The sequence below is a fragment of the Takifugu flavidus genome, chromosome 21, assembly GCF_003711565.1.
Source record: "Takifugu flavidus isolate HTHZ2018 chromosome 21, ASM371156v2, whole genome shotgun sequence".
Taxonomy (NCBI): Eukaryota; Metazoa; Chordata; class Actinopteri; order Tetraodontiformes; family Tetraodontidae; genus Takifugu; species Takifugu flavidus.
In genome coordinates this window covers 5,950,917-5,975,710 of record NC_079540.1, presented here as the reverse complement: position 1 = coordinate 5,975,710, position 24,794 = coordinate 5,950,917, and the positions used below count along the sequence as shown (strand labels likewise).

Sequence of the window (24,794 nt, the reverse complement as noted above, 5' to 3'; positions counted from 1 at the left end):
CCGCGCGTCCTTGTTCGTGCTCCTGCGCTGCTTTGACGCTAATGAAATGTAATAATGCAAAAAAAAAATACTCCGAACACACTGAAGCTAATGCTAATCAAGCCGAGAAATGCACAGATGATGAACTACATTTCCCACGAGCTTTAGCATCGGGTTTTGCTTCATGCTTCAGAACTCTTTCAGCAAAACTTTATGCTAACATTAGCATTCAAGGATGAGTATCTTTTCCCTCCTGAAGTGGAACCTTGGTAAAAACCTCGTTATAAACAAGAACATGTATTTTTTCCCTTCGTGGCTGCTTCATGGCCAGGCTGAAACACCCCAGAGTCCTCTGGGAGATCGCTTCAACCCAGAGCAGAGTGACTCATCTGTTCAAAATCTTCGTATCCACAAAAACTGTTGTTAGCATCGCCTTCGCGGCATCATGGAGCTGGATAAAAACCTGTTGTGTAACCTGCTAATGGGGGCCCTGAACGCACCACGGTGCAACAGAAACCGCCGTTACCGCAGCACGAGCGCACCGAAGGTCATTTCAGTCCAACAGCAGCGAGAGCGGCTCCACGTAGCCGCGGCGCGTCGCTCCTCCATCAGAGCTCTTACGAGTTTTCATTCGTCCCGGAGTTGCTGAACGTCGTCTCTGGAGCTTCCAGGCAGCGGGGGAAATCAGCCGGGCTGCTGGTTGGGGGGTGTTGTATGTAAATCACTTGACATATTACCCCCCCTCACCTTCACCATGCCGAGCACATTCCCGCTCTCCAAACACGGGCGCATCCAACACTTGTCATCTGTCGCGACTGGAGCACGTGCAGCTTTTTTCCCTCGTTTTCGCCCGAGCGGCCGCGTGTCTGAGCGAAGGGCTGATTGGTGGGAATATCAGAGGCTCGCTGAGTTGACGGATACGCGCCTCTGCTGGGGGAGGGGGGGGGGCGGCGGCGGCCGGGGGGGCTGAAAGACTTCAGCGTTCAGACAATCGACTCATCCACTCGCTCAAACTGTTGCCGTTAATCTCTCCGCTGCCAGCTGAGGGCTGTAAGTCGTTCCATCAGGCCCCGGCGAAGGATCCTGTGGCGAGGAAGCGCTGATTAAGAGGAGGAGGGTGGCGGGACGGAGGAGGGGAGCCCGACGTGACAACTCACTCCCCCTTCCTGTCAGGATCCCCGTCGCTACCCAACAAGCCGCCTCCCTCCAGATTAGCATCTCAGCAACGTTTTCCAGTGGACCTCCATTAGGTCAGGGATGCTAAATGGTCCAGGCTGTGGCTGCTAGCATAGCACTTCACATCAAAATGTGACAGAGCAAAGTACCGGTCTCGGTGAGAACGATAAACGTGTGGAGCTAACGTGTGCTATAGGCAGCCTAGCCAAGGCTAGGCCTTCGATGCGTGCAACAAATAACGTACACGTGCTTAAACGCAACTCACGACAGAACCAGCCTGCAACTAGCTTAACGACCAACAGCTAACAGGACCAGTCAGGCCCAGTTAGGTGGAAATGTTTGGACCAATCTTAGCTTTCCGAGCTTTTCCGAGCGGTGCTGTATATTAGCTTCCTGGCGGCCCCAGCGGACGTTTCTTCACTCGACCTCCTGACCTCCACGTCGGAAGGCTGATTTGTTTTCTTTCCCGACTAAACGCCTCCATCATCTCGCTTCAGTGGAACTCCTGTAATCAGCAAATCGGCTCTGGAGGAGAAACGGAAAACCGCTTGGACAGCGCTGACCTTTAGCTGCTGTAACCGAGCCCGAAACCTGCGGCGCTGCTGGAGCTCATTAGCCGCGCCGCCACGTCCCCGCCCGTTTATCTTAAATGTGTTATCGTACACGGAGGGTGGAGGTGGAATTAAAAAACACAAGCTGCAGCCGACTGGAGCTAAAATGTTAGCCTCGCCGTCGCCGTTTGAAACCCGACTGTAGCAGCGGTCAACGCTCGTGGTCGCGTTGCGTGTTTCGCCTTTTCTGGGATGTCCGTTAGCTAATTTAGCGGCGTTGGTGTGTGAGCGGCACACAGACGAGTCCTGGTGGCAGCACATGAAATAACCTCGGCGCTGATCGATGGTCAGGAGGGTGTTTCTGAACGCCTCACACCGAGACGCCGCCGGCTAAATGAAATGAAACGGAGCAGATGAGCGAGCAGGAAGCTGGTGCTGGCGTTGGGGGGGGGGGGGGGGGGGGGCAGGGGGCGCTGGTGTCACCGTGAGGTCACTCTCTGTCCCCGCGTTCTGGGGGGTTCAAAAGCCTGGCCCTGATTCGCCCGGACTTTGCTCTCGGGAGTCCGTCTCTCGGACGGCGCGGCAGCCTCGTGTTTCCACGGAGACGCCTCGCCGCCACGGTGGGTGGCGTCTGAAGCCGTGCCCGGAGGCGAGCTTTCATGTGCAGAGGTCCTGCCAGATGAGCACCGGCTCCAGCAGCGGTGGATCTTTGATGGCGCGGAGGGACGTCGGAGGGATATTAAAGGTTGAGGGTTGGGCTCAGTTCCGACCCGTGGCGCCCGTTCTGGCTCGGTCCACCTGGTCGGGGATGACACGTGTATTTCACACTCCCGCCGTCTCCAGGAGGATGAGCCCGGCTCTTATCTCGCCGTCTCCGCGGTGCGAACTTTCCTCGGCTGCGATATCGTGAAAACTAGCGATCGGCCCGAAAAACTCGCCGCTGCTCCGTTTGGCTGTGACCAAACTGTCAGACAGCGTTTGACAGAATGAGGCCGGAGCGCCGCCCGCGGCGCCGCGGAGAGGAGCCGCAGAAAAGGCAGATTTCCATGACAGCGAAGGCGGAACTTCCCTCCGGCGCCTCAGAGGTCGACGCTAACATTTTAGATCAGAGATCAGTCGACAGAAAACACCAGCTGGTCCGTTTCTCTGGACTCGGTAAACGTCCGGAGTACGAACTTGGGTCTGTAGCTCGAAGATCGTGGATTCTACCGTTGCTGCTGATAAAGTGGGCGGAGCCATGATGCTACGTAAGACTATATTTTAAAAAAAGAACTGTCTGTGTTTGTGACGTTTAACAGTTTGTGCCATCATAGAACGATTTCACAAAGATTTACGAGATTTACAAATGCGTCAATTCTAACCGATGCTAATTTTCCACTTAAAACATCAAAGGAGATCGTTAAATTGCTTCTATCTGCTCGATCCCGGCCCTTTCGTCCGTTCCGTCGTGACGCTTCTCGATGTTTTTCAGCTTCTTTAAACATTCTGAGCAGCCGCCGTTTGTCTGCCGCTGATTAAACGTCCGATTATTTGTCACAACATGGTTTGTTTAAAAGTCCATTAGGTGCACGTTGACAAATCTCCAGCTGCACTTCCAAGATAAATAATTCGGGCTGTGTCGCCTTTGTTGGATTAATGCGATGCTTGACGATAAAAGTTGATTAAAAAAAACCACACACCGGTACGACGTGATCGCAGCTCGCTCCTTTAGGAGGACGTTTACTGGGATTTCTCCCTGAAAAAGAACAAAAAAGACTTCAGGTTAGTGAAAAAGAGAAAATAAAACGCCGGAATGTGATCCAACGCCACGACTGACTTCCGTTTGTGGGCGTCGGCCTCTCCATCTGCCCTTCCTCAGCAGCTGGGGCTTCATCTCTCATGTTCAGGGTCTGACTTCAGCTGCAAACTCTTTGATTTAATTTAGCCACGAAGGACAGAAATGCTAACGTCTGCCTTCTACGGGGCTGTTTTCATTGCTACTTGTCATCTCAGGACGAGCCAGAGTTGAACAGAGCTGCATTTATCTTAAACATACCCACACGTTAGCAAGGGCAGAAATGCTAAGCTAAACATATGCTGCAGTTGGAGGTCTGACTCAAGCCTCGAGGCTAACGAGCTTCAGCAGGTGCTGAATAGCCAGCATGCGAGTTTCAAACGGACGAGGTTAGCAGTTCCCTGGTCAACGGCCGCTCCTCTTCATCATCTGAGGGTGAACAGGAAGTGGAGAACAAACACCATCTGGGACAAAAACAGACTTCTGAGGCTTTTTTCTTTTTAAAGAAAAGAGCGGCGTTCTTAAATCGTGCCGTTCGGGTCTTTGAACGCCGCTGCGCTGGCGCACTTGTAAACGTCACCGCGTGAAAATCACTTTGATTCCAGTTAAAGAATAATCGGCTCCGGGAGCCTCGCTAGCATCGATTTAAGCCCTAAATCCACTCTAATTACTTGATGTTGCGTTCAGCCTGCAGAGGAGCGATTCCCGCGAGAGCGTCCTGAAGGCGTCTTCGTTAGCGGATCCTCAAACGGGCAAATTAGAGACAAAGAAGATCACTGGAAACCCAAGATCACCCTTGACAGGAAGGGATCAGCTGTTCAAGGTGAGGCTTCCCAAAGCCTCCTGGGAAAACCTCTTCGTCTCTCCTCCCCCTCCTCTTCCTCCTCTTCCTCCTCTTCCTCCTCGCTGTAGCTGACATCCGGTACCAGCGGCTAGCGCCGATGTCCGCGGGGTCTGCCGGGTTTCCTCGGTGTTCCTCGGGTCTCTTCAGCTCGTGATAAAACCGTTTTAACCCCAGCGTTTGGTTTCTGTACCTGACACGGAACGGTTACATTTGTCGGGGGTCAGCTGCGTAATTACAACCATTTGTGTCTTTTCTGGGTGATTGACTATTGATTTTCCATCTGTGCCGCGGATCGGTCTTCGCTTTTGCCCGACGGGCTCGGAGTGGCGGTACCGGGACTTTTCATTTCTGGGGCCATTAGCGTGGAGGAACTTATCAAGGGACTGTCCGTCACCTCCTGACACGCCGCCGCTCCACTATGTTAAGTCTCCTTCAACAATCAATTGGTGAGCTTAATGGTTCGGAATCGCACGTTCCGGCGGCGGCTGACATCCGCACCGCTACCTGGGCCGTTCGGGGCACGGCAGAGAGGTGCGAGCCGAGTCAGCCGTTTAATGAAAAGCGGCGCGGTATTAGCATTCTCTGCGTCCACCGCAGGCTCGCTTCGCTTTCCATCTAAAGCGAATAAAGAAATCAAAAGAGCGTCGGAGAGGCGGAGAGGCCTTTCATCCGTCGCCGAGAGGAGCGAGCGCGGAGCGTCGGAGAGGAACTGAGTCACTGCTTTTGGCTGGATTATCTTTCTATTTGAGCCGGTTGCAAATCCTCTCCCACTTCTGCCTCCTTGTTTCGGTCCGCCGGGGCAGACGGCAGATGGACCGGAATTCAGAACGCAAAAAATGAAGACGTCAGCGACTTCATGGTAAATCAAAGTGCCGATGCGTGGGAGGCCCGTGGTCACGCCCTCCGGAAGGGGACCAGCACGCGACAGAGTCGCCATCACCCTCATGGTCGGACACTTTCGTGTTGTTGTGATGCTCGCGAGGACGGAGAACGCCATCGACGCTCGATTGTGGCTGCTGATTCAAAATTCCTCAGGAATGGAGTCGGCATCTGGAGAAGAGAGCCCCCTAGTGGCCATTTCGACGTTACTAAATATAAATTATTCGTCTCAATTCAATAATTTTATTTCTGTGTTGGTTTTCCACCAAATACTCTGGATGTGTTGACCAAACTCACGGATTTGTCCTGTTGGCCACACGTCCTTCATGGTGCACCACATTCCTCAACCCCCCCCCCCCCCCCCCCCCCCCCGACCGCCAGCCTTTTCTCCGAGCCGTCGCCTCACAAAGACTGGAAAAGATGGAGGCGGCGGCCGCGGGGATAAGGCCGGGTCATTATCGACTCGCCCTGAGCCATCGCTTCCCATCTTTCCTCCAACCTCAATAGATGATGTTGTGTGCGGGGGTGGGGTGGTGGTGTGTGGGGGGGGGCAGCGGTCTCATCACTTTTCCCTCCCCGTGCCACCGATTCAGGGCCGCCAGAGGCGAACCCGCCTCATTGTTCCCGCTCGTCACGGGAGGATGTATTTGCTGTTGACGGCGTTCCATCATCCTGGCGACATAATCAATGGCCGAACGGGACGATGGTTAAAAAATAAAAAAAAGCGGGAATCTTTGGCGGTCTGACCGCCTCCGATGAGAAAAACGCTCCGGGTGCAGCGGCCCCTTAAGAGCCATCTAATCTAACGTAAAGCTGCGTCGGAGATAAAGTCAGCTCAGATTAAATCTGCCGCCAGGCCGAGGGCAGATTCCTTTGTCCTCCGCCCGCAGCTGCTCTTTAACGGGGATATAACCGCGCACGGACGCTGCGGGCTGGTTCCTGGCCGGATGCTAACCGCCAACATAAAGCAGCCGGTCTCAGATAAACACGCTCTCCGTTCGCGTCCTTGTCTGGACACCCAGGATCCGCTGGACTTTAATCGACTCCTCGCTGGATTCCCATTCACACGGGTCTAATTTATTTATCGGAGCTGGTGTCCCGCAGCGTGGCGGAGTGGTTAGCACAGTTAGCTGGAAGCCTCTGGGGTTGCTCTCATCGTTGCTGCTATTATTTCTGGTTTCCTGCCCCCTCCCCCCCCCCAAAAAAAACCTGACTGGAATCATAAAGCAAACAGATGAAAGCAAACAGGAGAATTTCAAAGCGTTCTAAATTTGGAGACAAAGAACCCCACCGTGGGGGTTTCTGTCCTAATCAAACCTGGACTCGCTGCTGAAAGCTTACAGGCGTAGTCAGGCCACGGGAAAGGGGGTAAAGCTCCAGCTGCAGGAACAGGGCAGGGCTGCGTCCAATGCTAACCTTAGCGGGAGGGTGGGGGGAATGAAAAAAGGTGCAAGAGAGCGAGGGAATAAAACAATAAGAGCGGTAACGTCATGCGATGAACGAAATTATCACGCTAAACCTGCCCCCCCCCCCAGCTCGTGAAATCAGCCTTTCAGTATGAGAACAATGGCTAGTGCTGCAATTACAGGTGCCGTTGCCGTAACGATGAGAAAAGGCATCGCTGTCGGGTGTTCGGATCAGGAAAAAAAATCAAGCAGAGGGAATAAAGAGCTGGAACATGTTTGTGTAACATAAACAGTTGCTGAGGGAAGCGTCGCCTCCTCTTTGTTCCCTTCACACAATAGCAACCGTGTTTCCGACGCGATAATGTAGCAATTTATCAGCATTTAATTCCAACAAAAGCGCATCTGCGCCCTCCTAAACGAGCGGCCATCGATACGCGCTAGCGTGACCTTTGAACTTAATCGCTTTATTCTCCTGGAGCTGCTTTGATCTACACGCATTGAAGTTGTGATGACACATATTTTTGGATGCGGGGGGGCGGGGATCATTTGTCTCCATCGTGCGTCTTGTTCTAAATGCGCTAAAGCTGCTAGCTGGGAGAGTTACAGTGAGATAAGACGACCCGTCAGCCACTCAGGCTAACCGCTTCTGACACCGATTGTGCAAAACGTCGCCTGCAGATTAAACGCAGCGAGTCCTCGATCGATGGATCATCAAGGCTCTCCAATTAAAGAGGCTGTTTGGAGGCGACGATAAAAAAGCCAATTAAAGCTGCTAATTAAGTGATAAGGCTAAATTAAAACGCAGGTCAAAGTGAATCAACGGAGGAGTTTTTAAGCAGCTGGCGGCAGAGAGAAAACGGGCATCAAATCACAACGCGAGAGCCGTTTTAGCTAGCAGGTCTCGTTTAGGCCCCGCCCTTTTCTGACAGGAGGTTTAAAGAAAGCCACAGTGTGACTGTTAGGCAACAACATAGTTTATTTCTCTTTCTTTTTTTTATACACGAGTTAGAAAATAAAACACACTGAATAAATAGAAATGTAGAAAGCGACAGCTTTGGGCCGTTCTGGGCGCCGGCGTTAGCAGACGTTAGCCGCGCGCTGCGATGAAAACACTTAAGACTGAGCATGCAGATGCTGAACTGGTCCCCATTTACAGACATGACGGGATGGATCGGAACACCGAGAACATCTACAACACCTGCGGAAGATGGGGGGATGGGGGGGGGATATATACACAGACAATAAATAAAGAGAAGTCAGGTCCGAGACTCGACTGTACAGATGTGTCCATCAGAGGGGACCCGCTGTTCCATTTGACCTTCGGCTGACCTCCGTCCGTCACCCTCGCGCACAATAAAGTTCATATATGTTACAGTACGACATGGAACAGACACCAACAGCAGACCGCACCATTTACAGTGTTACACACAAACCGGGTCCCTTCGGTGTGGTTGTAAGGCAGCACAGCTGAGCTCTCCACATCCTGCCAGGTGTGGAACAGGAAGTCCGTGAAGCGGAGGGGGGGGGGGCTCCTGTGAGGCTTCGTCTGGTTTGAGAGGCGTCGCCAGGGACACGGGTCAGAGCAGAAGGCTGGAAAAAAGAATCTGGTATGTTACAGGTGTGTCCAGAGGCGTTCTCGGGTCTTTATGGCGGATGGTTCTTTCCGGAAACCACAGGCGTATCCGTGGACCGAGGAGATCCGGAATCCTGTGTCCAGGGATCCGGTTCTTCTCCTCAAGCTAGCAGGAAAAGTCAGACTGGCGCTATCTGACCTCCAGGCACTCCAGGTACTCCTGGGCCAAGTCATAACAGAACCGGTACTGCTCCTACAACAGAGACAAGAGCGGGTCAGCCAACACATTAGCTTAGCTTAGCTTAGCACAGCGGCCTTGGAACGTCTCCCAGCAGGCTGAGCTCACCTCCGTGGTGGGAATGATGTGGATAATTGGAATAAAGACGTTTACTTGTGCTCACCATCGTCTCCACCATGTTGGGCTTTGCGTTTCTCAAGGTTTTGGCGGCGAAGAACACGTCGGCTACGCTGTGGTGTCGGATCATCTCCAGGATCATGGTGCAGGCACAGAAGGTGCCGCTCCGGCCGCCTCCGTTCCTGCTCCCGAACAGGAAGCAGACACAGACAGGAAACCAGAGAGGTGAAGAGGGGGTGACCCGATACAGACGGCCCCCTCAGAGGGGGGGTGACCCGATACAGACGGCCCCCTCAGAGGGGGGGTGACCCGATACAGACGGCCCCCTCAGAGGGGGGCCCTGGCGGTCAGAAGAGGCCAGACGGCCACTTTCAAGATGAATATCTCAGTAAAGTTCTCATTAAAATACAGCAGCGGCGACTTAATCAGATACGCATCCAACACGCCGCCTGACCCCTGCCGCTCAAAGGCCCCGCCCCCCCGAGGAAGGTCATCGAGGAGGACTCACAGGCAGTGGACCACGGTGCGTCCTTCTCCACACTCCCTCTGCCAGTTGTGGACCTGGGCCAGCAGGCTGAGGAAGGCCTTCTTGGAGTCGGGCACGTCGCGGTACGGCGACCATCGCAGGAACTGGAAGTGACGCACCACCAGCTGGCCTTCCTGAAGCTGAACCAGAGACATGACAAAGTGGATTCTCATCAGGAGTCACGCAAAGGCCCGGGAAACAGCTAGCATGTTAGCATGGCGGGGCTAAAACTGCCTCCAAACCTAATAGATGCGACCTTATTGCAACACTATGACTACCTGGCACCTGCTACACCTGCTTCCTCTCTCTCTCCACAGAGCCTATGCTAACATTAGCATGTTTAGCATAGCAGTAGTTATGGCAGCGCAACAGCAGGAAGATTCTGGACTCTGTTTTGAAGGGACTGAACCTTCCAAGTGGTTGTTCTGGGTTTTCAGGACCAGGAGGATCCAGAGCAGATCCCAGGCAGTGGAGGGTATAGCCCAAACCCTCAGATCTGTACCTGTGCTAGAACCACTACACAAGGAAGTACCTTTGTAGGACAGAGTCTAACAGTGTCCAGCTCTGTGTCCACCTCCTCGGCGTCCTGCAGAGATGCCAACGTTGGATCAGTTTCTCGTAAAGACCTTAAATATTTGAGGAGGGGAGGGTTGGGTGGGACACAAGGGATGGAACCTCTAATGGGTCAGCCGCTAATGGGTTTGCTAACTACTTAGCTAGCTGCTAGATGTGAGTTGGGGCTAATCTAGTGGGGTGAAGGCACTCACCTGGACACGGAATACAAACCAGTGGAACAAAATGCTAGCGTTAGCGTCGCTATTTCATCACTGCGGACACTCGAGCAAGTGCAAACATTGTGGGCGGAGCTTAGAAAGTGGCACACGCCGTTACCCCAAAACGCCTTTGAGCGTAAAATAGCTCAAATATACTGGAACGCTAAAAAGAAAAGCACGACCACCTACCCTGGTTATGTTCTGAACCCGGAAGAGACGGATGATGACGTCGTCGTCCGCCGTCCTGGACAGAAGCTCCACGGTCATTGGGCCGAACTGCTGCAGACCCGGTTCAGGCCAGTACTGAAGGCAGGGCTGAGGACAGAGACGCCGTGTTAGTGCTCACTGGACTCCGGCAGGACAAATGACCGTGCTAGCTGCCTTTTGACACCCCCGTGTGTTGACAGACAGACGATTAACCTGAACGACAACGATTAGCTACGAACAGCAACCTCCAATTAAAGGAGGCGGAGACGGAAACCTCCTCCTGACCCGGAACTCCTGGCAAATACGGGGAATTATGCATGAGCAGCTCCTTAGCACCAGCACTCTTAGCACCTTTACAACTTTGGCGTTGCCTATGGCGAAGAGATAAACAGGAAGTCAGCAAAGAGGCTGAGTCCGGGACCGACCCTGAGGACTTCCTGTCAGAGAGGAAGTTTAAACGGGCTGAGACACTGATGTGTTTAGAGGTGACGGCGGCGTTTCACGGTGACAGAAAGGTATTAGCAGGTGACACAGGGCAGGAAAATATTTATACATTCAGACAGGAGGTGTGTGTGTGTGTGTGTGTGTGTGTGTGTGTGTGTGTGTGTGTGTGTGTGTGTGTGAGATGGGAGGTTAATCCACCCGCAAGGAGAGGGAAGCTGACAAGGGTGATACGCAGCGAGAAGGACGGCTCGCAGCTGACGGCGGCGCTGGGAGGGAATTCAACATGACAACGGGCGATAGAGGAGGCGGCGGAACAAACCGGAGCGCGGGCTGACGCGCCGCCACACGATAAGGGAGCGGTGACGCCACGACAGCCCGTGTTAAATTAAAGGAGCGGAGCGAGGGGATGTTCAGGAGCCGCGTGGCGTGACGCCTGGCGGACCTGTCATAGCTGTGCGGCCTGTCGCGTCGCCTCCTTATCAGGGGCGATACGGACGACGTGCTGTCACCGCGGCCGTCCGTGCGTCCCATGACGGGAACGCCGACGGTCACGGAATACTGTACGATCCCGACGGGCTCTCCGACTCGTTACTTTAACTGTAACTTAAAACAGTGCGAACAGATGAAGAACATTTAAAATGTGGGTTCGTGGTTATGGAAAACGAGTGAGAGGTCCCGTCGTCAACGACAGATCTTTGATCCGAAAGGACCCGGCGGCGTTCTCACCCAGGCGGAGTTGGACTGGTTCAGCTGGTTGAGCATCACCACCGAGGTGCAGCCGTAGTCGTACACCAGCCTCCAGAAGTCGGTGGTGGTGCCGGGCAGCGGGTGCGGCGTCACCACGAAGGCGGCGGGCCGCAGGAAGCTGTCGGCCAGCGCCGCGTTGATGTAGTTGCTGCTCTCGCCGTCGGTGGTGACCAGGAAGGCCAGCGAGCGGTCCGGGGGGAGCACGTCCATGCTGCGGTTCTTCTCACGGTTCCTGGGCATCAGGGAGATGCTGCACTCCTCCACGTCCAGGTGGGGGGTGACGGAGTTCAGCGTCTGGGGGGAGGTGGAGAGGGAGGGGCAGGTGGAGGGGGGGCAGGTGGAGAGGGGGAGGTGGAGGGGGGAGGTGGAGAGGGAGGGGCAGGTGGAGGGGGGGCAGGGGAAGGGGGGAGGTGGAGGGGGGAGGGGCAGGTGGAGGGGGGGCAGGTGGAGGGAAGTGGGGGCGTTAGGTGGAGAGGGGAGGGGCGGATGGAGGGGCAGGTGGAGGGGGGAGGGGGAGAGGGGGGCAGGTGGAGGGGGGAGGTGGAGAGGGAGGGGCAGGTGGAGGGGGGAGGGGCAGGTGGAGGGGGGTTGGAGAGAGGATGGAGGGGGGAGGTGGAGAGGGGGAGGTGGAGAGGAGGGGGAGGGGGAGAGGGGGGCAGGTGGAGGGGGGTTGGAGAGAGGAGGGGGGGGCAGTAGGGGGGCGAGAGGATCAGATTCAAACTCGACTCTCAGGCATCGATTACCCAACACGAAGCTTTGAGCGATAAAAACGCGGTTACGGTTTAAATCACACGGGAGAATAACAGGAGCTGAAATGAACCAATTATCTCGTCCGAGACGTTTCGACACAACGAAGAGACGAACACAAAACTGCGACTCAGCGACGAGCCGCAATCATCGTGGGTTTTTTCCGTCCCCGAAGTAGTTGATCGGGCCGCGACGCAGGGAGGGAAAAAAAGGCGTAATTGCTCCGAGCAAAGGTCGCGGATCGATAGCGCTATTACGGAGCGAGGCCGTTAAACAACACACAACAGTGCCGCTAAACATTCATTTGCTTTTCATGTAAGAACCTTGAAAGCGGCGTTAGCCTCGGGGTTGGGAGCTGCCGCGCTAGCCATGCTACTGCGAGGCTACGAGCTCTGCGGAAGAACAAAGACTCAAAAGAGAGTCTGAACGAGGCGCTAGCGCTAGTACCTGAAACTCCTCCCGCAGCTGCGACGTGTTGCTCTGGGTGTCGACCTTCAGCATCTCCTTGAAGGTCAGCGCGAACTCGTTGACGGGGACGGCGGTCTCTCCGCACAAACAGGCCTCCAGGATGGCGTCGTGGATGAAGACGTACTGCTCCTGAGGGGCACACGGCGAGGAAAAACATCTGTAAATACGCGAAAAAGATCGTCCGCGCCGCAGAGCGCTAGTCCGCTTTTCTGCGGGAACAATGAGGAATTTGATTCGTTTTTTTACGGCTGCTGAATTCAACTGTCAAATGTTCTTTGCCTGTTGTTAATGTAAAAAAAAACAAAAGCCCCCGAACACGACCCACTCGCGGGATTCAAATACCATCGCGAGCCGCGCGGCTAACGAGACGCGTGAGAAATTCGTTTTGACATCAAACCCAACAAAAGATCAAAGCACAGGGGCCGTCTCTCCGCCAGCGTCTTCATCGCTCCTAATTTGCGAGAACGCGAACGTTCAGAGGGGAACAGACGAGGCTGAGGAGACGAGTACCGCGGTGTTAGCATTTACCGGCTGCCTCTACTCCCAGACCAAAGCTAGCCGGCTCACCTCCGTCTGGATCATGTTGATCCGCCTGGAGCAGAGCGTCTTCACGCAGTTGTAGATGTCCACCACGCCCTCGCACTCCGCCATATCCAGCATGACGTCCAGCACGATGTAGCAGCCGGTCCTGCCCGCGCCCATGCTGCAGCGGGAGAAGAAGAAAACCTGTTAGCCTCCGTGGCTAAAGTCCTGTTACCGTTTCTAGCGATCCAGAAGCCGCCAGCGTGACGTTATCCAGAGTGACGGTTAGCTCATTGATCTGACAGTTTGGGCTTTCAGCCGCACGGAGCCGCGAGGGGCTAATTACCATCCGAGGACTGACAGCAGGTCACGCCGCAGTAGCATTAGCATCATCATAATCAGGACTCCAGAAATTCATTCAGAAAATTGCATCTTAAAAGCAGCCAATCCCGGTTTTTCAGGCTTTTGTTGATGTCATGTGATGGGTGAGCTTCCAGCTGAGATGTAGCTAATGTAGATACATACCGCTAACGTGGCTACCTGTAGCTTAAACGCTGCTTTTTCCCACTGTAAAAGTCCAGAAATGAGGAGGGAAACAGCCGAAAATGCTGTGGGAGGTGGCGCTGGTTACCTGCAGTGCACCACCACGGGGCCGGCGTCCGGAGGTGTGGAGGCCTTGACCCGGCGCAGGAACGCCAGCAGGCCTGTGGCGTGATAGGGCACGCCGTGCTCCGGCCAGGAGGTGAAGTGGAACTGGCACACTTCGTGTTTAGCGGGGTAGCCTCGCTGCCAGAGGGAGAAGCAAAAGAGCGGGAATGGAAAAACATGTTTACGGATCAAAGACGGCGGTGAAAAGAACGGAGGGAGGTGACTCACGCGCTCCATGGCGAAGGTGCGCACGGTGTACTCCGCCAAGGTTTCTGTCTTCAGCAGCGTTATCTTAATGTCACCGTAGAGCTCCGTGTCGTCAGGCCAGTACTTACAGCACTTCATCTGCACACACACGCACACACACACACACACACACACGCACACACACACGCACACACACACACCTGACGTTATAGACGCACCTGTACCTGCTTAAATGTCACAGCGCACGGCGCTAATCTGGCTACGACCTTTGCTAATTCTTCATTATTTCGCTTGGCTCCCACATCACACGTGAGGCGTTGAGGTGAAAGCGGATTTTATGATTTCAGGGAACGTTTCGTACGAACGTTTTTTTTTTTTCTCCCCTTTCTCACCGAGGAAGCGCGATGGAGGTGATGAGCCGCATCAGCGCGGCGCTTCTTTTAAGTTGCTGCTCTTTGCTTTCATCACTTTCTGACACTTTTGACTAGAAGAGCCTCAAAACCTGACGAGTGTTTCGGCCTTTCTGCGGGTTCTTGGACGTGTTAGCTCGCTGCTACAGATGTAAAACATCTCGTTCTTATATTATCATCATGTAAAGTGTTTTTACACTTCCTCCGTATGTTCTGACAGCTCCTTGTTGTTCTCACTCACATAGATCAAAGCCTCAGAACACCAACATCAAAGCAAACAGGAATTTGCCCTGTTTCCATGCTAAAGATGACGGGATCAATAGAAGCCCCGCCCCTCCGTCTGTCTGGCACACTGGCTGCACAGGTCACATGATAAAGGGGGAGGGACCTACCCGGCCCACCTCCACCAGCTTGGTGATCATGACGATGCTGAAGCAGTTCTCCTGCCAGACCATCCTCCAGAAGTCGTAGATCATCTCCTGCTTGGGTCCTGGGGAGGAGATGCAAAACAGGGGGGGGGGCTATAATTCAGAGAAAATGGCAGCAATAACCACGGCGGCAAGAGTAACAAGGTGTCAGCACTGAGCTACGGCTATCTCGTCTCTGCTAATGCCCTCGTTTCCATCCTCAGCCCCCTCAGACTAAGCCCCTCCCACTCCTATCACACCGAGGTCCCGACATCTTCACGCCGGTTTCCATTCATCCGCCGTTATTCCAGCTTTATTTCCAGAACACAAACTCGGCACCATCAGAGCCGGAAACCCGCTTGGATTATTTATTTGACCTGATGACCTCTGACCTCAAACTGTCAGGAATCAGGTGCCAGAATTCCTTGATTGACCTTTGAAATCGATCCGATGGCATCAAAAATGACTTTATTTTCAAAAGATCAAAGACAGATCAAAGGGTTTTGGAACTATCCTGAAGTGTGACTGTGCAAATCGCAGCTACCTGAAATAAAATCGAGATTTAAAAGACAAAGACGATGCGTGATGGCGGCGGATCGGAATGCACGGCACAACGCCGCCGCCGGCCCGCCGCCTCGGCCCCCGTATAGCTAACGTTAGCGCAGAACAGCTGCCGCTTCCACATTCATTGAGACACGTTGACCTCGACCCGCCGCGACAGCGTATGCAGAACACGGCGTGTTCCAAAGCTGCTTCCTGTCTGCAGGTCATCTGGGGTCAGGCTAGCGGGTTAGCCGTGTTTATGCCCAGGAATTCAAACATTCCGAACAGACGGGAACAGGAATGCATAAGTAAGCAGCGGCGCCGATGCGGCCTTTTACATCTGTGCAACATCGTCTCAACAGGCCCGTCTCCCCGTCTCTGCTCGGCGCAGAAACATCAGGCGGCAGACGCCGCCGGAGATGCTACATCGGCCACAACAAACACGTGTGAGAACCCGGAGGTCGGGGGGCCGTCCTCGGCTCACTGCGCGTCCAATCAGAATCCAGCGGCTCGGTTTTAACGTCCACATCTTGTCTAAACTTTTCCAGGTTGTGTCGGCGCGAGCGTCAGAACAAACACGAAGGGGCGGAGAGAAATCAGAGGGGATTATGGGTAGAAAACAGTGACTGAACAAACAGGATCAGAGTCGGCAGAATAAAGAGCGCCGCCGCCGTTCTCCTCCTCTTCCCATCAGCACGAGAGCTGGGGAGCACTCGGGGACGGCGGCGCCACATCAAACCCACATCTGAGAGACGGCGCACACACAGATGGCGAGGAAGAGAGAGAGAGGGAGGGAGGGAGGGAGAGAGAGAGAGGGAGGGAGGGAGGGAGAGAGGGAGAGAGAGGGAGAGAGACAGAGGGAGGGAGGGAGAGAGAGGGAGGGAGAGAGAGAGAGGGAGGGAGGGAGGGAGAGGGAGAGAGGGAGAGGGAGGGAGAGAGGAGGGAGGAGAGAGAGAGAGGGAGGAGGGAGAGAGAGAGAGGGAGGGAGAGGAGAGGGAGGGAGGAGGGAGAGAGAGAGAGGGAGGGAGGGGGAGGGAGAGAGAGGGAGAGAGAGAGGGAGGGAGGGAGAGAGGGAGGAGGGAGAGAGAGAGGAGGGAGGGAGGAGAGAGAGAGAGAGGGAGGGAGGGAGGAGAGAGAGGGAGGGAGAGAGAGGGAGGAGAGAGAGAGAGGGAGGGAGGGAGAGAGAGAGGGAGGGAGGGAGGGAGAGGAGAGAGGGAGAGAGAGGAGGGAGAGAGAGGGAGGGAGGAGAGAGGAGGGAGGGAGGAGAGAGAGGGAGGGAGCAGGACAGTGCGGGGTGACGTGTCGTTCTCGCCGTCCGACACAAAATCTATCAAATCCAAACAGCCGAATTCCTCCGGACGCATGAAGAAGAAGCAGGAACACAGGTCATGTGACTCTCACTCACCTTGAGTGGCGATGAAGTGGTTGGATCGCTGGTAACCCTGTGGGGGGGGGGGGGGAGAGAGAGAGGGTTAATAACACTGGGGGAGGCTCAGGCAGCACCAACCCTCACCCCCCCTTCAGACTCATTCTCGGCTCCTCGCCGCCTGTCCCAGGACCCCCGCCGGGGCCAGATCCCTCTCAGGGGCCGGATCCCTCTCAGGGCCCGGAGCCCAACGCAGAGAGAGTCCAATCTCTGGGGCGGGGTCAAAGGTCGAGGAGCCAAGAAGCTGGCCCCTCCCCTCTGCTCCACTGGGCAGGAGCACGTGGAGGGAGCCTTCCCGACCCCCCCAGGAACAGCGTGCGCTCTGAATGCGGATGGCGGAGGCGTGCACGTGACACAAACACGGACACCAACACATTCCATGACTGTCATGCCACACAGGGAGGCGGAGATGGAGGAGAGCAGGGACCCGCGTTCCCATAACCACCCCAATTTGCCCACCGACCACGGGAAGGCCCGTTTTCCAGGCCGTCGCCGTGGCAACCACATTATTCCCACAACAGGCGGCCAGAGGTTTACAGGAAAGATGCAGCCGCTCGAATCAAGAATAGAATCAAAGAGCAAAACGCTTTGTCTCCTTTCAGGAAACAGGAAGTGGGAATCCGATCTGACGGGAACGCCCGACATTCCACAGGAACTTCACAGCTCTGAAACTTTTGTTCCCCTCGAGCATCGATTTTTCTTTTAGGATGTTAAAATCAAACGGTCGGTGGCAAAAATGAGGAAATCCATGAGAAACATTTCAACGCTACGCCGATCCAATTAGGCTAATGGGATTAGTGCTGTTTAAGAGCCCCCTGCTGATCAGGTTAGCTGAATTAGCCTAGCTTTAGCTGCACCCACCTGCTGTCGATAATCTGCTTCCTCTAATTGTTCGAGCGGATTCAATTACTGGACAAAAATGCTGCGTCATTATTCGGATTCCCTGTTTGATGACGACGACCCAGAAACTAGCATCGGACACGACAGGACGCAGCTAGCATTCCAACCTGTAGCGTAGCATGTGCGGAACTAAACTCTCGTCTTCAGAGGAAATAACGCTACACGTTAGCTAGCTATCATCACGTGGTTAAAACTGCTTCTTTAGAGCTCACAAGCTAGCATTGCTAAATTCCCAGGCTGCAACATTTCTCCATTTAGCTCTTGTCCAACCCAGATGGACGTCCCTGGTTCCCCGGGGCGCCGCGGGAAGCTGGAATTACCGTCAAATTTGGGAAAAGGTGGCTGCGATTGGATAAAATCACGACCTCATGCAGGAATGGAGGAAGAGCCACGGACGGCATGAAAGTGAGGAAGATGAAGAGAGCAGAGGAGAAGCAGCAGGGTACTTACTTCCCTGTTTATCCGAATCTACCAGAGGGTTAAAAAGGAGAGAGAGGAAGAAGAAGAGGGGGAGTAGAGGAGAGGAGAGGGAGTTATTGAAGAGCAGGAAAACCTGTGGAGACAGCTAGCTTCAAGGCCGCGACGCCACGTTAGCGTCAAACAACCAGACGCGAGAGGACGGCCCACGCCGCGTTAGCCAAACCTCCACGCTAACCCTCAGTGGATGGAGAGATGTGTGCGACAAAGATGAGGATGGATGGAAAAAAGGAGGACAGAATTCACAGGAACCAGCGAGCGTGGAGACGCCACATCGACTGCGGCGCTCGGACGACCATTTATCAAATAATTATGTCATCAAATAAGTATCGACCCCCGGCGCAGACATAAATCAGCCTGCTAAAAGTACCCACAAGGGCAGACTTTTGTTTTTAGTTTGACCTGAATGCTAAAACGACGGTGGGCGGGGCCTACTGTCACACAAGAGGGCGTTAGCATTAGCGTTAGCGCGGCTGGGAGCAGATTTCTGGGATTCAATCAAAATCTGCTGTTGCATAAAATCAGCTCATATACTCACGTCTATGTAGTTGGCGTTGACGTAGTCAGAGCAGGGGTCGGCGAGCAGAGAGTGGAGCTTGACCCGGTGACGATCGTCTGAAAGACACCCACAGCTTGAATATTTGTTCTCTCCCGCCGCAGCCGGTGGAGCAACCGGCGCTACTCACGGCTGAGCAGGCTATCGTGGCGTCCTTTGGTTTTGTCCTTCTTCTTTGAGACGTCCCAGCCATCAAAGAAACTCTGGACAACAGGAAAAAGGGCGTTTAAAAGGAGGAACCCCTGGGGGGGAAAAGGCTAATGCTAGCGTTGTGAGGGAAGAGCCAAACACACAATAATCATCAATGTAAACAGCAGAACCAGCTCCGCCCTGCACCGACCGACACCTGCTGAGTGTGGGGGGGGGGGCTGGGACCACCTGAGTCTGCAGCCGATCAGGGGATTACATCTGTTCCTGGAGCTGGTGCTGGTAATACCTGATCTAATCCTGTTTAACAAGCACCCGGCAAAAACATTCTCTCCGCCTTCCCGTGGCTAATTCATTATCTTCTGGGCTACGCGCATTAGCTCCGAACCCAAAACTAAAGGCAAAATAAGTGGCTGCAGCACAAAACCGCCGCGAGCTGAAACAAGGCATCAGAAACACGCTAACGCTAGAATATGCTAATGCTGGCAGAGAAAGTTTTTAGTGCAACAGCAGCCTGCGAAAAAGCTGAAAAGCTGAAAATGAGGCCTCGCTGGCGTCAGGAGTCATGTGACCTGTCAACAATCCCAAAACGCAGCAGGACGGGCGGATCAATGGGCGATCGATACGCGTCGCTTCGAGCTAGCTCTCTAAATATGAGCCCCGGCTTTAGCGACGGGAGCGCCGCGGCACACGCACCTCCCGCCTGTGTTTGCTCACCAGCTCCAGATGTTAGCATCAAACCACAGCACAGCAGCGGCGCCCGCGTCTCTCACAACCTCCCACGATGCTTTGCAGCACGGCTGATCAATGACAGCAGCGCGGCGCTGGGGGGGAGTTAGGGCCGCGGGGCCTGGCGGCGGCGTGCGCTGATCGCCATCCTCTTCTGGTCTCCCAGCTACGGAGGAGGAGAGCCCGGGACGCTGATCAGGGACGACGTGTTAGTCACGCGGGGATGCTAATGAATCAAAACAGGCGCGTGGGCGTCGTCCTCCACGGGCCTCGTGTGAAGAGCGGCGTGCGAGGAGAGAACGGAGAGCGGTTCCTTCGGCGCTGGAAATATCAGGACACGTCCACGAAACCGGAGCGTTAACGGAACCTTTCAGGCGGCCGGACGGACGCTAATCGCGGCGCAGGATAGATTTGCTAATCGTTGCTGAGGGATTTGGAGGCGTGGCCTGATCCGGATTGGAAGGAGGGCGGCGCTGACCTCGTACTCCTGCTTGAAGCCGTATCCCTCGGCGGTCTTCATCTGGTTGATGTGCTGCAGGAGGTCGGCGACCCTGACGGCCGGGTGGAGCTGGCCCGTGTGGTACGGCGAGCTCTTCCTCCGGCAGTGGCGGTGCGGCGAGCCCCCCAGGAGGCTGCTGGACTCGTTGACGGAGCTGCGCTGCTCATCTGGGAACATAAAAACACACCGATGAAGAGGCGCCGCTGCCAGGAGGACGCCGGGGGGGGGGGGGGCACGGCGCCGCCGCCGGCTCCTCGCCGTCTTACTTCGGGAGCCGTGGGCGTCCATGAAGGCGTGCGCCATGCGCTCGTCCTGCTGCAGCGTGCTCTGCTCCGTCATGCTGCAGTCGATGGAGCTGAGCTTCCGACTCTTCTCCTGCCTGTAGGACATGGCCGCCTTGTTGATGGCCACCTTCTTCCTCCTGGATGGAGGGATGGAGGGATGGAGAGACGATAGAGAGGAGAAGAAGGTCAGGACGGGAGGGACAAGGGGGGAGACCAGGAGCTGGGGGGGTAGCAAAGGTGTCGGGAGGGTGAAGGAAGCAAGGAAGCAAGGAAGGAAGGAAGGAAGGAAGGAAGGAGGGAGGGAGGATGAAGCTGTTTCCCACACGGACCCCGAGGCTACAGGGGCGGGTGGGGGGGGTGTCAGGGTGGGGGGGGGGCAACTTACGGGTAGTAAGGGTAAGAATAGAAGTCCCTTCTGATTAGCATGGGGGGGGAGGGGGGGAGAGAGAGAACAAAAAAAGTCGATGATTATGGTTCATCAAGGTGGCGTCAGGAGATAAATGAGGATGTTCAGCATGTGGGAATGTTCCCTCAAAACCCGGAAAATTCTGTAGGATTTGTCCCGATTGGCTTTGATTCCCAGCTCTGACGCGCTTTGATGCTTTGATTCCGACACATCAGAGACATTTTTTCCAAACATTCGTCCCCGTTTTTCATTTCAGGATTCTCTCAAAAACAGGCGACACATTTAATCCTGGAACGCCGGGAACGCTCGGCCGGACCACGTTTATTCACCCAGGCCGGAAAATCTTAATTAAATCAAAGAGAACAAAGAGGTTGTGCTTGTTTGGGGGGGGCGAAGGCGGCGTATTTACGGCTCAATCTGCTGCCCCTCCCGTCCCCGCGTGTCCGTCTGCGGCTCGTTCTGGACGCCAGATTGGCTGAATCTTATCGGCCGCCACAGACGCCCAGACGTCCCGTTCACCCTCCCGCCGTTCCGCGGAATTTTCTCCCGCCGCCTCCAGCGCTCGTCTTAAAAGGAGGAGGGAAAATAGGGAAGAGGAGGCAAAAACAACCCTCCTAACCAATTACCAGCCCGTCCGCCGGCGCCTCGCAGCTGCTCGCCACTCATGTAATTGAGTGGGCGGCGGGCTAACGCGGCCCTTGATGAAATATTTCACAGTCAGATGAGCGCCGCCGCCACCGCCGCCGCCGCCAGCGGGGGGGGGGGACACCGCAGGTGCGATCTGAGCGCTCGGTCGAGGCGCAGACCTTGAAATTAAAAGATGAGATTTTTTTTTATCCTGAGAAAGAAAAGAAAAGGGACGCTTGGCGGCGGCGGCGGGGGGAGAGTTAAGGATTAACGCTCCGGCGCTCCGGCTGTAATTCACTCTTATTGCCAAACGCTTCCCTCCGCGGACGCTCGCCGAGCGGGCGGAGACAAATTCACTCTGCAACAGAACCAGCCCAGCGCTGCCCCGGCCTCTCACCCCTTCTTGACGATGACGACCACGGCTCCCAGCAGCAGGACCAGGACCACGAGGCCGCCCACGCAGGCCCCCAGGATCAGGCCCATGTCCTCGGCATGCTGGGAAACCTCCAGCGCACGTTTGGAGTCCTTACAGGCGGCTGGAAGAGACGAGCAGACGTTTTCAGTCCGAACGGCCGTTTCCTGCTAAAATAACAGCTGATCATCAAGCGGGGGGGGGGGGGGGCTATCGCGGCGCGCGTTAGCATAAACACACGGCAACAATAGCCTGGATAACTGGCGAGCGCCACCAGGCGGGGCAAGCGAGCGACCACCCCCCCACCACCCCCATGCACAGCTGAAAACGCCGCTTGCCCCCCCGCGCCGGGGCCGCATCTACGAATGGAATGTCAACAAAGACGGCGACATCGCCGCCGGCTGATGTTTACGCCGCCCAAAAGTGACATTTAAAGCATTCCGGCGTGTTTGCTGAGGAAATGTCACAGATGGAGGATTTAAAACTGCCGTATCCTGGGAGGGGGGGGGGGGGGGGGGTCCAAACCTGATGAGTTAGCCGCTAGCTAGCTTCATGCTACTTTACACGTCTCAATGGCAACCACTTCTGGGGACGTCTCCGGGAACTGATCATCAGAAATTTGGCCCGGAGAGCAGAAGAATACGAGGAGCGGCGTTGATCATCAGGGCGCCGCTGGCAGACTGGCGAGGACACGGAGCCGGCGTGGAAGGTTCTGGACCAAACAGGACCACCTGGACCTGGTCCGTGTTCAGAACAAACGGCGTTTTCTGGCCCCCCGCCGCCAGGCTGTCAGACGGGAACACCTGATGAGTTTAATTAGCTGTCTGAGGCGGAGCTAAATTTAACGGGTAAACGATGTCACGGCGGGTTGTCCCGGTACAACCCGTCCGATCACCCTCTCAGCATCAGCCGATTTCCTGCGTCAGGTTTGTAGTTGAGCCGTTGCCGTGACGACGCCCTCTCCGCTGCTGTTTTGAGCTAATTAGCGATTCCGGTTGATGTTTTCAACCACTTGACGACTCTTCAGCAAACAAACAAACAAACCTAAACGGCGCCAACGGGTCCCCGATGGTGAGCGAACGTTCCCGCTAAAACCAGGCGGTTCTTTAGCCCCCAACGTTAACAGCTACAATAATAGCGCGGCTTATTGGAGAAGGCTAATGTGTCGAAGTGCGTTAAAGCTAATGTTAGCTGACAAACGTGGCTCTGAGCCACGCGCTTCGCTAGCACATCCTAGCAGCATAGCATTTTTAGCTCACGTAGCTCCAGGTCAACTGGCGCAAATCTTGAACTGTTGACCTGAAAGAACGTAGCGTTCAAGCGTTAGCGTGCACAGCTAAAGGGGACAGGTTAAGATGAGAGGGCACGAACAACAGGACATGATGTCCAGCTGGTGGACGTTTGTCCAGGACGGCAGCCGGTACCTTTGCGAGCGATCCGGATGCAGTTGATTCTGGTCTCCTGTCAAGAGTGAGAAAAAAGCACAAAAACACACGACAATTAGCAGGAGGTAGCTTAATAACGAGTCCGTTTAACATCTCATCACTCAAGCGCGTCAAAGTGAGCTTTACGTGTTCCCAAATTTAGATTTTAAGAAGCTAAAACAGCCTTTACGAGCAATTATGCTAAGTTGAGATTGGACTCAAAGGCCTTTAAAATGGCTGCCAAAATTAGCTTTGTCTGAAACGGCTCTCCGGTGGCCTCTCGCCTCGTCTCGACCTTCCCACAGCGGGAATTCAACGTCCCCGATCCAGCACATTACAGAAGTTTTTACAGCTTTATTATAAAAAATGAGACGTCGGAATCTGCGGGGAAAATCACTCATCTCACCTTCATCTTTGGCCTGAACTGAAGCGATACGCACGCGGTTCCTCCGTTCCCAGATTTGATATTTTAAGCTAATTGCGTGTTCAGAGCGCTAACGAGAGCGGCTGAAACGAGCTGGAAACGGACTTTTGCTCACGTTAACATTTAACCGCCTTTCCTTTTGCCTCTGCTAGCCACATTAGCGCTAGCTGGAGGTGGACACGGACCGCAGGAGTGTGTCGGTCCTTTATGGACGTGTAAAACGAGGCCTCCAGGACAAATTGTGCATTTCTGAGCACCAGTGGAAACAAATCTGCCAAAGCAATTACTGGTGCAGCCGGACGGCAGCAAACGGGCGGCGATAAGCTCCTGTAAGCCTAATTTGACGGCGGTAATTGTGAAAATCAAGTCCTTCCTCTTCCTCCCCCAGCAGCCCGGCTCTCCTGCCGGCGATAAACCCGCGCAGACAAAAGGACACCAACACCAGCTCTGCTCTCCAGTTTGTTGTTTTCAAACTTTATCGCGTGAAACTTTTGGGGAACCTTCATTTAATTGCTGGTTCTGGAGGCCCGAACGCTGCTGGGGCCCATCGGGGGCGCCGCCTCCAGTCGCCAAATGCTAGCTAGCTTCCGTACGCTACGTCTCCATTACCCCCCCAAGTGGTTCTTACCCCTCTGAAGTTGCTGGTGGCCTGGAAGTAGATGAGGTAATTCTTGGTGGGGTCCAGGGGGCTGTTCCAGTAACCGTTGTAGGTGTGGTTGTCGCCCACGGTGAAGGGCGTGGCCTCCGGCAGGCTGCTGGGGGCCAGCTCTGCCGTGTAGTAATGGGGGGCCCCTCTGCTCTGGGAGCTGTGGGAGCTGGGTGTGGGGAAACAGTCCACGGAGCCCACCTCCCTCCTCCGCACCTGCCGGGACCCGTCCTCCTCCACCACCACCACCTGGTACGCGCTGAGGAGGGGGCGGAGACACAGGTGAAGCTAACGCTAGCAGCTAACAGACATCCTGGAAACTTGAGGAACAGATGCAAAAGTCCTAACAGGGCTCTTTTCCACAGCTGGAGTTTAGAAATCCTAAAAGTTTGCCCTGCCTGATTTATTTGGACAGGTATTTTTTCACTCTGGGGGATTCAATCTCCTCTGACAGGTTAGCCCCCCCCCCCCCCCCACCCCACCCCCCCCCGTCTGCCTCAGCACAGAGTTCCTGACTGAAATCGACGTCTGGCGCTCATTAAAGCGCCGCTGCTGTCACACAGCTCACCAATCCTGTCATTGAAACCATTTAAGCACTTTCCAAAACTTTCCAGGGTGGCAGGAGATGATTTAGTGAAAGCTAATGCTAAG

The 24,794-nt window shown here is 54.9% G+C and overlaps 1 protein-coding gene across 8 annotated transcripts in view; it reads right to left on the bottom strand.

Moving 5' to 3' along the window:
* Window positions 1-7,561: 7,561 nt before the first annotated feature.
* LOC130518183 (receptor-type tyrosine-protein phosphatase U-like) overlaps window positions 7,562-24,794 on the bottom strand; it is a 72,710-nt gene continuing 55,477 nt past the window's right edge. The window contains exons 12-32 of one of the 8 annotated variants that reach the window (XM_057020584.1): window positions 24,126-24,402; window positions 23,074-23,110; window positions 21,635-21,773; window positions 20,590-20,619; window positions 20,187-20,341; window positions 19,900-20,087; window positions 18,676-18,748; window positions 18,528-18,604; window positions 17,963-17,980; window positions 16,592-16,628; window positions 14,629-14,726; window positions 13,848-13,964; window positions 13,603-13,757; window positions 13,017-13,152; window positions 12,429-12,578; window positions 11,214-11,528; window positions 10,026-10,151; window positions 9,596-9,649; window positions 9,046-9,203; window positions 8,584-8,719; window positions 7,562-8,435 (exon numbers count right to left, since the gene is read on the bottom strand). In XM_057020584.1, the coding sequence (XP_056876564.1) occupies window positions 8,373-8,435; window positions 8,584-8,719; window positions 9,046-9,203; window positions 9,596-9,649; window positions 10,026-10,151; window positions 11,214-11,528; window positions 12,429-12,578; window positions 13,017-13,152; window positions 13,603-13,757; window positions 13,848-13,964; window positions 14,629-14,726; window positions 16,592-16,628; window positions 17,963-17,980; window positions 18,528-18,604; window positions 18,676-18,748; window positions 19,900-20,087; window positions 20,187-20,341; window positions 20,590-20,619; window positions 21,635-21,773; window positions 23,074-23,110; window positions 24,126-24,402 (2,539 nt within the window). In that variant the 3' untranslated portion in view covers window positions 7,562-8,372. Of the gene's footprint in view, window positions 8,436-8,583; window positions 8,720-9,045; window positions 9,204-9,595; window positions 9,650-10,025; window positions 10,152-11,213; window positions 11,529-12,428; window positions 12,579-13,016; window positions 13,153-13,602; window positions 13,965-14,628; window positions 14,727-16,591; window positions 16,629-17,962; window positions 17,981-18,527; window positions 18,605-18,675; window positions 18,749-19,899; window positions 20,088-20,186; window positions 20,342-20,589; window positions 20,620-21,634; window positions 21,774-23,073; window positions 23,111-24,125; window positions 24,403-24,794 lie in introns of all 8 variants that reach the window. The other 7 variants (XM_057020586.1, XM_057020585.1, XM_057020581.1 and 4 more) reach the window with 7 other exon arrangements.